Genomic DNA, 15,881 nt, shown 5'->3' on the forward strand with positions numbered 1-15,881 from the left:
ACAGAGCTCCTGTATATAATGGCACTGTTAATCCCTGAATTACCTGTACACTATCACTATATACAGAGCTCCTGAGTATAATGTCACAGGTGATCACTGTATTACCTGTAGACTGTCACTATATACAGAGCTCCTGTGTATAATGTCACAGGTGATCACTGTATTACCTGTAGATTGTCACTATATACAGAGCTCCTGTGTATAATGTCACTAGTGATCACTGCATTACCTGTACCCTGACACTATATACAGAGCTCCTGTGTATAATGTCACTGATGATCACTGTATAACCTGTAGACTGACACTATATGCAGAGCTCCTGTGTATAATGTCACCGGTGATCACTATATTACCTGTACACTGTCACTATATACAGAGATCCTATGTATAATGTCACTGGTGATCCCTGTATTACCTGTACACTGTCACTGTATAGAGAGCTCTTATGTATAATGTCACTGGTGATCACTGTATTCCCTGTACGCTGTCACTATATACAGAGCTCCTGTGTATAATGTCACTGGTGATCACTGTATTACCTGTACACTGTTACTATATACAAAGCTCCTGTGTATAATGTCACCGATGATCACTGTATTACTTGTACACTACATACAGAGCTCCTGTATATAATGGCACTGTTAATTCCTGAATTACCTGTACACTATCACTATATACAGAGCTCCTGAGTATAATGTCACTGGTGATCTCTGTATTACCTGTACACTGTCACTGTATAGAGAGCTCTTATGTATAATGTCACTGGTGATCACTGTATTCCCTGTACACTGTCACTATGTACAGAGCTCCTGTGTAAAATGTCACTGGTGATCACTGTATTACCTGTACACTGTTACTATATACAAATCTCCTGTGTATAATGTCACCGATGATCACTGTATTACTTGTACACTACATACAGAGCTCCTGTATATAATGGCACTGTTAATCCCTGAATTACCTGTACACTATCACTATATACAGAGCTCCGGAGTATAATGTCACTGGTGATCACTGTATTACCTGTAGATTGTCACTATATACAGAGCTTCTGTGTATAATGTCACTGGTGATCACTGTATTACTTGTACACTACATACAGAGCTCCTGTGTATGATGGCACAGTTGATCTCTGTATTACCAGTACAATATATACAGAGCTCCTGTGTATAATGTCACTGTTGATCCCTGAATTACCTGTACACTGAAATTATATACAGCGCGCATGTGTATAATGTCACTGGTGAGTCCCTGTGTTATCTGTACACAGACACTATATACAGAGTTCATGTGTATAATGTCACTGGTGAGTACCTGTATTACTTGTACAGTTACACTATACACTATGTACAGAGCTCCTGTGTATAATGGCACTTCTGGTAATATTAGTTTTGTGTTTAATAATGATCAGTATTGTAATATTTGGTCACTATGTGGTGGTAATATGTGGTCTGGTGATGGAGTGGCAATATTTGTTCGTTGTATGTGATATTATTCGGTCACTATGTGGTGGCAATATGTGGTGGTATTTGCTCCTTGTATGGGCTATTATTTGGTCACTATATGGTAGTAATATGTGGTCAGGTCATGGTGTGGTGGTATTTGTTCCTTGTATGGGGTATTATTCGGTTACTATGTGGTGGTAATATGTGGTCTGGCCATGATATGACGGTATTTGTTCCTTGCATGTGGTATTATTGGTCATTTTAAAAAAAGTATGTGAAACATTATCTTAAAGAAAAATAAATAAAAATATACTGAGGCTGAGTTCACACGATGCGTTTTTCATGCGTTTCCGCGGCGTTTTTGCAGTTGCGTAAACGCCGCGGAAACGCATGAAAAACGCATGGTAGAAGGGCAGCAATGTTCCTCAATTGAAATCCGCATGTGCTGTGCCCATGATGTGGATTTTTCCGCAGCGTAAACGCTGCGGTCAAAAATCCGCAGCATGTCAATTAATTTTGCGGAAACGCTGCTCTTTTGCCGCCATTGACTTGCATTAGACCGCATGGAATCCGCATCACTGTATATGTTGATGCGCTTTTCATGCGGTCTAATGTGCGGATGGTACCCGGGTGTGGAGGAGAGGACTCTCATCCAGACCCAGGTACCATTAAAAAAAAAAGAATAAAATAAAAAATATATATATTCTCACCTTCTGACGGCCCGCGCAGTGCTCCTGCTTGATTCCCCGCACTTCGCGGTTGAATGAAGAAGGACCTTCATGTGACAGGTCATGTGACGCTGACGTCGGAAGGTCCTAAAGTCTTCACTGCCGGCAGCCGGGACCGAGCGAAGCAGGACACCGGGGGCCATCAGAGGGTAAAGTATATATTTATTTTTTGACATTCACACACTATATAAATCCATGCCGGTTGCATGGATTTATATAGTGTGAAGTTGACAAGCACTTTCCAAGTGATGCTAAAATCGCTTGGGAAGGGGTTGTCAACCCGCATGCGGAAATTAAAGTGAAGACCGCTTCATTTCTGCATGTCCCTGGCAGGAAACCGCATGTATAATCCGCATGCGTTTTTTCCTGCCAGAGAGATGCAGAAACGCTCAGGAAAAAATCCTGAGCATTTCTGCATCGTGTGCACATACCCTAAAGAAAGTATTGGATATTTTTAGAAATGTTTAATAGGTTAGAGTAAGGCCTGGCCAAAAGAGTCTACCTTGTCAAGGTGGCGGCTTAAAAATTTGTTTTGGCCAAAACAAAAGCTGATGGCTATGTATGTGATATGGTGTTTGATGGGAACTGTTAGGGCTCACTCACACTTGCAAATAAATCGGATGAGTGCAATCAGATAAAAAAAATCAGATTGCACTTGGCCCAATGTTAAGCTATGGGGCAGTTCACATCTGCGATTATTTTCTCATGGCCTGTTGGCATGCAAAAACAATCGCTGCATGCTGCGACTGGCTGCAAGAATCGGATACCATGCATCCATACAAGTCTCTGGGTGCATGTGAAACATTGGACTGTGCTCAGATGACATCTGGGTGCAGTGCGATTCCCGTGGACGGCAGAAATAGAGTACATGCCATCTCCTCCACAGCTGTGCTGCGATTCTCTCATTGCAAGAGGATTGGAGCACAGAGCACTGACACTAGACTCACTCCGACAGATTTTGAGCCGAGTGTCATTAGCATATGGCATCTGATGCAAATATATATATATACACTAGTGTGACTCCAGCCTTATTGTGTGATTGGTGAGGACGGGGTGCAGAGGTGGAATTTTTCCAAGAGTGGACGGTGGGACTGTGGAAGGTTCTCAAGGGGGCCTAAAAAGTTTACCAGTTTGGGGCCCTGAAATTCTTGGTGGCAGCCCTGTTCCTACTGCCGGTATTAACACTTTCACTACCATAGACCCCAAGTATTCGAGATATAATCTAGACCTCTAAGAGCACAACGCCCTTGAGTATGCTCGCAAAAAAAACAGTTTATAAATCTGTCATCTTCTATTTACTATAAAAAAAACACAACACACGAACCTACTTTACAAGCCAGGTGAGTGCAGAGCCCCCTGGGGATCTAAACGCAGTGTGTAGGGTAAATGTAGGGATGAGAAGCCACGGGGAACTAGTTCTGGGGTGAGCTCTCCACTAGCTGCTGTGCAGACATGAGTGTGGGCGGGCTGCTTCCCCTCACAACCACCGCTACACTTCCGAGAGCCCGCCTTCTGGCCGTGCACAACACCCGGGGAGGAGCCATGGACGAGGCAGCTCGCGGAGGAGCGGGGCGCTCACCACCAGGAAGCAGCATGGAGAGACGAGTGGAGGAGTTCCTGAGATCCGTGAGGAACGGGGAGGTGAGAGGAGCTCCACGCGTACCGGCAGTGTGCAGCCCCGGATCCTCAGTGGTGACCGTACACTGACCCCGCGCCGCCGAGAATGCACGTGAACCTGTCCACTATTCCATGGACAATAACACTTTGATGCACTGCACTACAGGGTGCACTTACACAGTGCAATGGTGCCGCACTATAAAGTATCACCTGTTGTAAATGGTGCAGCAGTTATGTAACCACTCAAGCCCACCCAGTGCCGCCCCGCTGCGCAAGGGGAGCCCCCCCCCTGTAACGGCCCGCTGCGCAAGGGGAGCCCCCCCCCCTGTAACGGCCCGCTGTGCAAGGGGAGCCCCCCCCTGTAACGGCCCGCTGCGCAAGGGGAGCCCCCCCCCTGTAACGGCCCGCTGCGCAAGGGGAGCCCCCCCCCTGTAACGGCCCGCTGCGCAAGGGGAGCCCCCCCCTGTAACGGCCCGCTGCGCAAGGGGAGCCCCCCCCTGTAACGGTCTGCTGCGCAAGGGGAGCCCCCACCCTGTAACGGTCTGCTGCGCAAGGGGAGCCCCCACCCTGTAACGGTCTGCTGCGCAAGGGGAGCCCCCACCCTGTAACGGTCTGCTGCGCAAGGGGAGCCCCCACCCTGTAACGGTCTGCTGCGCAAGGGGAGCCCCCACCCTGTAACGGCCCGCTGCGCAAGGGGAGCCCCCACCCTGTAACGGTCTGCTGCGCAAGGGGAGCCCCCACCCTGTAACGCCCCGCTGCACAAGGGGAGCCCCCACCCTGTAACGGTCTGCTGCGCAAGGGGAGCCCCCACCCTGTAACGCCCCGCTGCACAAGGGGAGCTCCCCCCACGCCGACTTTATCAATAAAGTTTTATCAAAGCTAATTAACAGGAAGTTTAAAAAATAAAGCAGTTTTATTTAAAACATGACATACCAGAAAGAGAGAAAAACCAGAGCTAGAAACAAATGCACTAAAAACACAATAAAAACAAATCACAAGTGACCTAATTTAGCTAATTGGTGCAGAAAATCTACAGCTTCAAAAACTCACCAAATACTTGTGAGAACTTCTCAGGGGGCTTTGCCCAGAAGTTATAAAAAAAAATAATCAAGAACTCTATAAGGCTGTGTGCCCACGATGCGTTTTTTAAGCGTTTCCGCAGCGGCAGAAACGCTTAAACGCATGGTAGAAGGTCTGCAATGTTCCCCAATGATAATCCGCATGTGCTGTGCACATGCTGCGGAAATTTCCGCTGTGGATTATCATTGCGGAGAAATCCGCAGCACTACCAATTATTTTCCAGAAGCGCTGCGTTTTTGCCGCCATTGACTTGCATTGGAATCCGCATCACTGCATCTGTACATGCGGATTCCATGCGTTTCAATGTGCGGATGGTACCCGGGTTTGGAGAAGAGGAGACTCTCCTCCAGACCCGGGTACCATAGAACCTGTAAAAAAAAGAATAAAATAAAAAATAAAGATTATACTTACCTTCTGATGGCCCCCGGTGTCCTTGTCTTCTCTTGCTGGCAGATCGCGGTGGACTGAAGGACCTGCGCTGACGTCATTTAGTCATGTGACGGTAGGTCCTTCAGTGTACCAAGAGCTGCCGGCAGCCAGTACGCAGCGAATAAAGACACCGGGGGCCATCGGAAGGTAAGTATAGATTTATTTTTTTATTTTTTACCATTCTTTTGGTCACACTATATAAATCCATGCCCGTTGCATGGATTTATATAGTGTGACCAAGTTGTCAAGCACTTTCCAAGTGATGCTAAAATCGCTTGAAAAGCACTTGACAACCCGCATGCGGAAATGCATGTGAAGAACGCTTCACTTCCGCATGTCCCTGGCAGGAAAAACGCATGTACAATCCGCATGCGTTTTTTTCTGCCAGGGAGATGCAGAAACGCTCAGGAAAAAATCCGGAGCATTTCTGCATCGTGGGCACATAGCCTAAAATAGACTCCCATCACTTCTGTGCCGACCCTGCCAATGTCCACTGCTGGGCTTTCTGCATGCTGCTTGGCCCAGGTGGGCATGTGATGCAGTAATCAGTTTACTGTATATTGTAGGTGCATTGCCGTGTGGTGGTAAAGGGTTTAGCCACTTATGTGATCTCCTTACTAATGTTTATTCATGCTTTGACTGACCCACTGAGGAACCAGTAAAGTTTGTCCCCTGGTCTGCATCATAACGATCACTGATGTGACTAGCTCCGACATGAAGGGGTCCCCCGGTGAAGAGAGTCAAAGTGGGAGTCATTATTTAATGTATTAGGGGGGCCAGAGTGGGAACCAATAATAATGTCCTACATTTTTGCCCCATACATTTTAAATATGTGGGGTCACAACGATTCACCTGTATCAAGGCATAAAAGATGGATGCTATTAAAGTATGTGGGCCACAAAAGGGGACACGTTCATTAATACTATATAGGGTCCGCAAAGGGTAATGCTTCTACTGTGAGTGGGTCACTGTAAGGCCCCTTCACACGTCCTCTTGTTTCCGGTACTGGAAAAATCAGTACTGGTGAGAACTGTGGCTGTGAGCCATCTGTGTGTACGTATGTGACATCCGTGTGTCAGTGTGACACATATGGAATGAAATGCAGTATAGAAATGTGTTTTATATTAACTCCTTAAAAGCCCAAGACGTACTAATACCTGCGCCCTGGGACTTAAGAGCCAGGTACGGAATAGTACGTCATGTCGATCGCGCCCACACACAGGCTGTGCGGCCGTGGATCGCCGCCAGGTTTCAGCTGATTGTCACATCTGACACCCGGTGCTATGTGCTGTAAGCGGTCCCACACCGCTCCCGGCACATTAACCCCCGCAATACTGCGATCGAAGTCGATTGCAGTGGCAAGGGGAGGTGATCGTGATACTCACCTCTCCTGCTGGCATCCAACGCTGTCTGCTGCGGCTTCCCAGATGTTGCCTTGACGACCCGATGTCATCATGATAACTTAACACCAGACAGCAGGAAGATACTTTGGTCATGTGCAGTGCATGAGCAAAGTATCTTCTGCATCTGCAGCGCTGACAGCCTGTATAGCACAGGGATGGTGCTCCATTCCTATGCTACACAGGCGATCGGAATAAAAAAAGTGAAAGTCCCATAGTAGGACAAAGAATAAAAGTAAAAAAAAGTGTTAAAAAATGAAAAAAAAAAATCCACCAAAAATATAATGTACCCGTCAATAAATATTCTTATGAAAAAAAAGCAAAACGATAAAAGTACACACATTTGGTATCACAGCATCCAGAACGACCTGACCTATAAAACTGTCCCACTAGGTAACCCCTTTATTGAACACAGTAACAAAAAAAATAAAAAAACGAAGCAAAAAACAATGCTTTATCATCATACCACCAAACAAAAAATGGAATAACACGCAATCAAAAAGATGAATATAAATAAAAATGGTACCGCTGAAAAGCGTCATCTTGTCCCGCAAAAAAACAAGCTGCCATACAGCTCCATCAGCCAAAAACTAAAAAAGTTATAGCTCTTAGAATAAAGCGATGCAAAAAAATAATTTTTTCTGTAAAATAGCTTTTATTGTGTAAAAGCGCCAAAACATAGAAAAACGATATAAATGTGGTACCGCTGTAAACGTACTGACCCAAAGGATAAAGCTACCTTATCAATTTTACCACACGCTTAACAGAATAAAAAAACAAATCCTGAATTGTTGGTTTTTGTTTATTCTGTCTCCCAAAAATCGGAATAGAAGGCGATCAAAAAATGTCACGTGCCTGAAAATGGCATCAATAAAAACGTCAAACCATCCCGCAAAAAACAAGCAGTCACATGACTGTCGGCCAAAATATGGAAAAATTATAGCTCTCAAAATATGGCGATGTAAAAACTAGATTTTTTTTAAAAAAAATGCGTCTTTTAGTGTGTGACAGCTGTCAATTATAAAAACCCGATATGAATCTGGTATCGCTGTAATCGCACCGACCCGAAGAATAAAATCGTCTAATCACTTAGACCGCATGAGGAACGGTGTAAAAAATAAACATTAGGGTTGGGGTTGGGATTTTTTTCAAAAGTAAAAAAAAAAAAAAAATGACGATATGGCGACTAGTGTTGAGCGCAAGTCCTCGCTTCTTGAGTTTGCATCGGGTGCTCGAGTATGCACTGCGTATCGCAGGTGCGCAAGTGACATGCTCGAGTCTCTGCCCCATATACTTCGTGGCCAAAAAAACCTCGCAGGGATTGCCTGCTATGCACGAGCGATCCCCGCAAGTATTTTTTGGGTGTCTAATAACTGTGAAACATGCGGGTGGGGACTTGAGCATGTCACTCGAGCACCTGTGATACATGGTGCATACCGGAGTACCCGATGCAAACTCTAGCGAGCACTTGCGCTCAAGACTAATGACAACTCAGTCAATATGATGACCTAATATTATCAAATTCTGTGTCGTATCTCTGGGTTCAAAATGTTGAATATACCCCTTGATAAAATCTTTGAGGGGTGTAGTTTCCAAAATGGGGTTACTTGTTGGAGGGTTTCCACTATTTAGGCACATCAGGGGCTCTCCAAACGCGACATGGCGTCCGCTCTCGATTCCTGCCAATTTTGCGTTCAAAAAGTCACGCAGTGCTCCTTCCCTTCTGAACTCTGTCGGGCGTCCAAACACTGTATTTTCCCCACTTATGCGGTATTGGCGTGCTCAGCAGAAATTGCACAAAAGTTTTTGGGGTCCATTTTCTCCTCTTACCCTTGTGAAAATAAAAAAATTGGGGCTAAAACATCATTTTTGTGGAAAAAGTTTGATTTTTTTTTATTTTCACGGCTTCATGTTATAAACTTCTGTAAAGCACTTGAGGTTTCAGGGTGCTCACCACACATCTAGATATGTTCCCTGAGGGGTGGAGTTTCCAAAATGGTGTCACTTGTGGGGGGTTTCCACTGTTTAGGCACATCAGGGGCTCTCCAAACGCAACATGGTGTCTTCTAATTATTCAAGCAAATTTTACATTCAAAAAGTCAAATGGCGCTCCTTCTCTTCCGAACCGTGCGCCCTATCAGTGGTTTTTCCCCAAGTATGGGGTATCTGCGTGCTCACGGGAAATTGCACAACACATTTTGGGATCCATTTTTTTCCTGTTACCGCTGAGAAAATAAAAAAAAATTGGGTCTAAAGTAACATTTTTGTGAAAAAAGTTGAAATGTTAATTTTTTTCTTCCACATTCCAAAAATTCTGTGAAGCACCTGAAGGGTTGATAAAATTCTTGAATGTGGTTTTGAGAACCTTGAGGGGTGCAGTTTTTAGAATGATATCACTTTTGGGTATTTTCTGTCATAAAGACCCCTCAAAGTGACTTCAAATGTAATGTGGTCCCTAAAAAAAATGGTTTTGTAAATTTTGTTGGAAAAATGAGAAATCGCTGGTCAACTTTTAACCCTTATAGCTCCCTAATAAAAAATAAAAATAAAAAAAATTTGGTTCCAAAATTGTGCTGATGTAAAGTAGACATGTGGGAAATGTTGTTTATTAACTATTTTGTGTGACATATCTCTCTGATTTAAGGGCATAAAATTCAAAATTTTCACCAAATTTCTGATTTTTTTCACAAATAAACACAAGTGATATTGAAGAAATTTTACAACAGTAAAGTACAATATGTCACTAAAAAAACTATCTCAGAATCAGGGGGATCATTTGAAGCGTTCCAGAGTAATTACCTCATAAAGTGACAGTGGTCAGAATTGTAAAAATTGGCCTGGTCATTAACGTGCAAACCACCTTGGGGGGTAAAAGGGTTAAAGATGTTCAAAGATAGAGATAGATAGCGATGACGAACATAGATAGAAATATGTCAGGATGATATATAATCAGTGCTTTGCTTGTGCACTTGTATTTATTAAATAAATATATTAAAAAACAGCGTGGGGTCCCCTTTATATTTACAAACCAGCTGAGCCACAGCAGACACCTGGGGGCTGGTATTATTATTCTGGGAATGGACCAATATCGATAAAGGTTCCCAGCCTATTATTAACAGCTCACAACTGTCTCCGTACCATTTACTGGTTAATAAAACCCCCAAAACAATGAAGAGGGGCACCCCTTATTTTTAATAACCAGCAAAGGCTAAACAGACCGCTGCGGGCTGATCTTAATAGGATGGGAAGGAGCCATGGATTTTGGCCTGCTCCCAGACACCAGCTCACGGCCGCCCCAGAAATGGCGCATCCATTAGATACGCCAATTCTTGCTCTTTGCCCGGCTCCTCCCTCTTGCCCTGGTGGGGTAATGGTTTTCGGGTTGATGTCAGATGTGTAATGTCCGCTGACATAAATCCCAGGGGTCTGTCAGACACCCCCATTACTAACCCTATATCCAAAAAGAAAGGAAGTGTATTAGCCCAGTAGAATAAAAAAAAAAAACAATTTCATTATTAAATTCTAAAAGGACAACAAGTAATAAAATATTATGGAAAAGGATACAGAGCAGAGTGACAGCCGTAAAGGACAACCCTATTAAAAACCAATACACATCAAGTGAATCTAGATACTAACTCAATAACAGAAAAGGTATACATCATTAGACTGTGGCCATCTAGTGGATGATACAAATATAACAAATCTATACACAGAAGCACGTATACAAATCATATGATCTAGCTTGCAAATCAGTGTTAGGTAAAATTACCAATATAGAGCCCAAATGGGTTGTGCAATCTAAATTCATCAAAGTATATAAAGTATAAGGGTGTATATAGTTAAAGCTCATCAAGAGAATGCCAAGAGTGTGCAAAGCAGTCATCAAAGCAAAAGGTGGCTACTTTGAAGAACCTAGAATATAAGACATACTTTCAGTTGTTTCACACTTTTTTGTTAAGTATATAATTCCACATGTGTTAATTCATAGTTTTGATGCCTTTAGTGTGAATGTACAATTTTCATAGTCATGAAAATACAGAAAAATCTTTAAATGAGAAGGTGTCCAAACTTTTGTTCTGTACTGTGTGTGTGTATATATATATATATATATATATATATATATATATATATATATATATATACATACATACGGTCAAAATTGTTCGTACCCCTCGTTTAATGAAAGAAAAACCCACAATGGTCATTTAAATTACTTGAATATGACAAAAGTAATAATAAATTAAGTGTATGAAAATGAACAAATGAAAGTCAGTCATTGCTTTTCAACCCTGCTTCCACAGAATTAAAAAAAATAAATTAAACTCCTGAAATAGACCTGGACAGAAATGATGGTACCCCTGAAAATAATGTGACAAAAGGGACATGTTAAATCAAGTTGTGTCAGCTAATTAGAATCACAGGTTTCTACAAACTTGTAATCAGTCGGTGGGCCTGTATATAGGGCTACATATACTCACTGTGCTGTTTGGTGAAATGGTGTGTATAACACTCATCATGGACCAGAGGAAGCTAAGGAAAGAGTTATTCAGAAATTTAAGATCCATGGAACTGTAGCCAACCTCCATGGACGTGGCACAGGAGGAAAATTGATGACAAATCAAAGAGATGGATAATATGAATGGTAGCAAGAGCCCAGGATAACTTCTAAAGAGATTAAAGGTGAACTTGAAGCTCAAGGAACATCAGTGTCAGATCGCACCATCCGTCGTTGTGTGATCCAAAGTGGACTTCATGGGAGACGACCAAGGAGAACACCATTGTTGAAAAAAAATTATAAAGCCAGACTGGAATTTGCCAAACTACATCTTGACAAGCCACAAAGCTTCTGGGAGAATGTCCTGTGGACAGATGAGTCAAAAATGGAAATTTTTTGGCAAGGCACATCAGCTCTATGATTCACAGATGGAAAAATGAAGCATATCAAGAAAAAAAACACTGTCCCTACTGTGAAATATGGAGGAGACTCTGTTATGTTCTGGGGTTGCTTTGCTGCATCTGGCACAGGGTGTCTTGAATCTGTGCAGGGTACAATGAAATCTCAAGACTATCAAGGGATTCTAGAGAGAAATGTGCTGCCCAGTGTCAGAAAGCTTGGTCTCAGTCGCAGGTCATGGGTCTTACAACAGGATAATGACCCAAAACACACAGCTAAAAACACCCAACAATGGCTAAGAGGAAAACATTGGACTATTCTGAAGTGGCCTTCTATGAGCCCTGACCTAAATCCTATTGAGCATCTTTGGAAAGAGCTCATGAGGAGTGGGCCAAAATACCTGTCGAGAGGTGCGGAAGTCTCATTGACAGTTACAGGAATCGTTTGATTGCAGTGATTGCCTCAAAAGGTTGTTCAACAAAATATTAAGTTAAGAGTACCATCATTTCTGTCCAGGCCTATTTCATGAGTTTATTTTTTTTTTTAAATTCTGTGGAAGCAGAAAAGCAATGACTGACTTTCATAAATTTTTAATTTATTATTACTTTTGTCAGACTCAAGTTATTTTTGTGACCTTTGTGAGTTTTTCTTTCATTAAATGAGGGGTACCAACAATTTTGACCACGTGTGTGTATGCTCACACACACAGTGGGTACGGAAAGTATTCAGACCTCTTTAAATTTTTCACTCTTTTTTTTCATTGCAGCCATTTAGTAAATTCTAAAAAGTTCTGACGAGTGTTTTGCAGCTGCTTCTTCCATGGGGCGTGTTCTAATCCTGTAGTCAAAAGTAATTAACACACACACAGAGAAAATTCCTTAAATTTTAAAATGCACTCCCCGACCCTCTTTTACCCATTTAGTACCATGCAAAAAATCAATCCAAAGTAGTCCGCCATAAATCCATCCCACGACGATCCCCCAACTCTGCTATATCCGGATGCTGTACTGACCGGTGATATCATTAATGTGACCGCTCAGTGTGGCTGCCGGAATACACTAACAGTAGCGTGAGAACACTGCTGCAGTGATGAGATTAAGGGTACCGCAGGTCACTGCCAGCAGTTCTCATGGTAACCTATGTGTGACCTGCGATAACCTTACTGACTTCAATGCTTTTAGCGTGAGAACTTTCTCAAGTTGCAAGTGTTGACATCAGTAAGGTTACCACCGCAGGTCACCGGCCAGCTCACACAGAGGTTACCGTGAGAACCTCTGGCAGTGACCTGCACTAAACTGGCATATTTGCAATTCTCCATTCAAAAAGCCTGGCGTGGATGTTACAAAATAGTCGCTGCAGCCGTAGATGAATTCATTGAGAGGAACAATTTCTACAATAAGGTCATTTTTGGAGTTTTTCTGCTGTTCTGGCACCTTCGGGTCTCCACAAATGCTGACCAACTATTCTACCAAACTCTTTGCTACAAAAGCCAAAGCGCTCCTTCCTTCTCAGCCCTGCTGACGTGTGGCCTTGCAATAATTTCTGACGACATATGGGGCATCACCGCATTCGGGAGAAATTGTCCACTAAATTATGCGGATCAGTTTCACCTATTAACCCTTTTGTACTTGAAAATTTTGCAGAAAATACAATAATTACATTTTTACCGCTAAAATGTCATATTTCTATGTCTCAATGTTATAAAATTCTGTGAGGCACCTATGGGTTCAAATTACACACTACACTCTGGATAAAATCTTTGAGGGGTGCAGTTTCCAAAATGGGGTCACTTGTGGGGGGTTTTCATTGTTCAGATACATCAGGGGCTCTCCAAGTGACATGACGCCCATAGATCATTCCATCAAAGTCTGCGTTCCAAAACATCACTTCTTCCTTTCCGAGCCCTACCATGCACCAAAACAGTAGTTTTTCCCCACATATGGGTTATCGTCATACTCAGGAGAAATTGTACAACAAATTTATGGGTCCATTTTCTCCTGTTACCCTTGTGAAAATAAAAAAAAATGGGGCTAAAAGCACATTTTGGTGGGAATTTTTTTTTATTTATTTATTTTTTTTTTCACAGCTCTGTGAAGCACTTGGGGGTTCAAGGTACTCATCACACATTTAGGTATATTCCTTTAGGGGTGTAGTTTCCAAACTGGGGTCACTTGTGGGGGATTTTCACTGTTTAGGCACATCAGAGGCTCTCCAAATACGAGATGGCGTTCGCTAATGATTCCAGCCATTTTTGCGTTCAAAAAGTCAAACTCCTTCCTTTTCGAGCCTTGCCATGCACCCAAGCAATAGTTTTCTCTCACATATGGGGTATCGGCGTACTCAGGCGAAATTGAACAACAAATTTTGGGGTCCATTTTATCCTGTTACCCTTCTGAAAATAAAAAATTTAGGGCTAAAGTAAATTTTTTGCGAAAAAAAGTAAAATGTTCATTTTTTTACTTCCACATTGCTTCAGTTCCTATAAAGCACTTGAAGGGTTAATAAACTTTTGAATGTGGTTTTGATCTCCTTGAGGGGTGCAGTTTTTAGAATGGTGTCACTTTCGGGTATTTTCTGCCATATAGGCCTCCCCAAAGTCACTTCAAATGTGATGTGGTCCCTAAAAAAAAAAAAAAAAAAAAAAAAAAAAAAGGTTTTGTAAATTCTGTTAGAAATATTAGAAATTGCTGATCAACTTTTAGCCCTTCTAATTTCCTAACAAAAAAAAAATTGCAGATTTAAAGCAGATATGTTATTTATTAACTATTTTGTGTGACCTAACTCTCAAGTTTAAGGGAATAAGAATTCAAAGTTTTAAAATTGTGAAATTTTCTAAATTTTCTCCAAATTTCTGATATTTTCACAAATAAATGCAAGTTGTATTAAACAAATTTTACTACTATCACAAGGTACAATATGTCCCGAAAAAAAAACGTTCCAGAATCACTGTTATCTGTTGAATCGTTCCAGAGTTATCATATAAAGTGACTGGTCACATTTCAGAAATTTGGTCTGGTCATTAAGGTCAAAATTGGTTCCGTCACTGAGGGGTTAAAGAAGCACTCCCACTGACTTTTTTGTTCTAATTGTCTGTGTACATAGATGTTTTGTATTGTGAGTGTATTAATATACTCACCTACCGCGGTTCTCTCAGGTCTCCAGCGCTGTTCTTCTCTGCTTCTCTATAATGTCACCGCTTTGTAGAGTGTCCGGGTCACGCTGTGCTCGGCGTGACCCATAGGTATCTTTTACATTTTAAGCCTATGGAGTGTCAGAGCAAGGTTCCTGTAGGCTTTCATTGTAAAAGTCTTGTGGCTTATGCATGGAGCGAACTGGATAGTTTCAATTGTGGGGACATCACTCAGCAGAGAGGAACAACGCTGAACACCAGAGAGAGCAGCGGTAGGTGGGTATGTTAATACACTCACACTACACCACATGAACGCACTTAGGCTGTGTGCCCACGTAGCGTTTTACAAGCGTTTTTGATGCGGAATTTCCGCAGCGGAAACGCTTGTAAAATGCTTGGTAACCCGCACCCCATGATCCCCAATGGGTTTCCGCAACTTCTATGCACATGCTGCGGATTTTTCCGCAGCGTTTATGCCGCGTTCAAAAATCCGCAGCATGTCATTTAATTTTGCGTTTCCGCAAGCGGAATTGCCTTTGTCCAATGCATAAAAAACGCAAGGCAATTCCGCATGTGAAAAACGCGTGATAAACGCGCGAAAAAAGCGCGATAAACGCGTGCGGAATTCCGCATGCGTTTTTCCGGGAGAGGACTTGCATTTATGCAGCAGAAATTTTCTGCTTCATAAATGCAACGTGGGCACATAGCCTTAATGAATAAAAAAGTAAGTGGGAGTGCTTCCTTAATAATGAATATGGTGAAGTTGTTTAGTTATTATGTGTTGGCAATATGTGATCTGGTCATGGTGTGGCGGTATTTGACCTTTGTATGTAGTGTTAGGATGGTGTTTATATTCAGACACTATGTAGTAATATATGGTCATGATGTAGTATTTATCCCTTATACGTGATATTCCTGGTATATTTATATTGGTATAGTGGACTTTATTCAGTAGTAGTATGGCAATATTAATTTATTTAAAGGGAATCTGTCACCACTTTGGAGTTATCAGACTGCTACTATGGGCATACAGGTTATAGAAAAGTGAATCTATACATACCTGTATGGCCCATTGTAGAGGTCTGATTGCAGAGAAAAGTTGTTTTATCCTTTTGGTTTTCAACAGGCTTGGCGTCCGGGGGACGCCAAGCAATGCCC

The 15,881-nt window shown here is 42.4% G+C and overlaps 1 protein-coding gene across 8 annotated transcripts in view; it reads left to right on the forward strand.

Annotated features, from left to right (window-relative positions):
- Positions 1–3,681: 3,681 nt before the first annotated feature.
- Positions 3,682–15,881, forward strand: part of LOC141265450 (uncharacterized) — a 239,138-nt gene continuing 226,938 nt past the window's right edge. For 5 of the 8 annotated variants that reach the window (XM_073678575.1, XM_073678579.1, XM_073678582.1 and 2 more), the window contains exon 1: positions 3,682–3,814. In XM_073678575.1, coding sequence (XP_073534676.1) covers positions 3,716–3,814 — 99 coding nt within the window. In that variant the 5' untranslated portion in view covers positions 3,682–3,715. The remainder of the gene's footprint in view (positions 3,815–15,881) is intronic. The other 3 variants (XM_073678578.1, XM_073678581.1, XM_073678580.1) reach the window with 3 other exon arrangements.

This window comes from Phyllobates terribilis, unplaced genomic scaffold, assembly GCF_046119375.1.
Source record: "Phyllobates terribilis strain yellow unplaced genomic scaffold, ASM4611937v1 Scaffold_4__5_contigs__length_816908805, whole genome shotgun sequence".
Classification (NCBI taxonomy): domain Eukaryota; kingdom Metazoa; phylum Chordata; class Amphibia; order Anura; family Dendrobatidae; genus Phyllobates; species Phyllobates terribilis.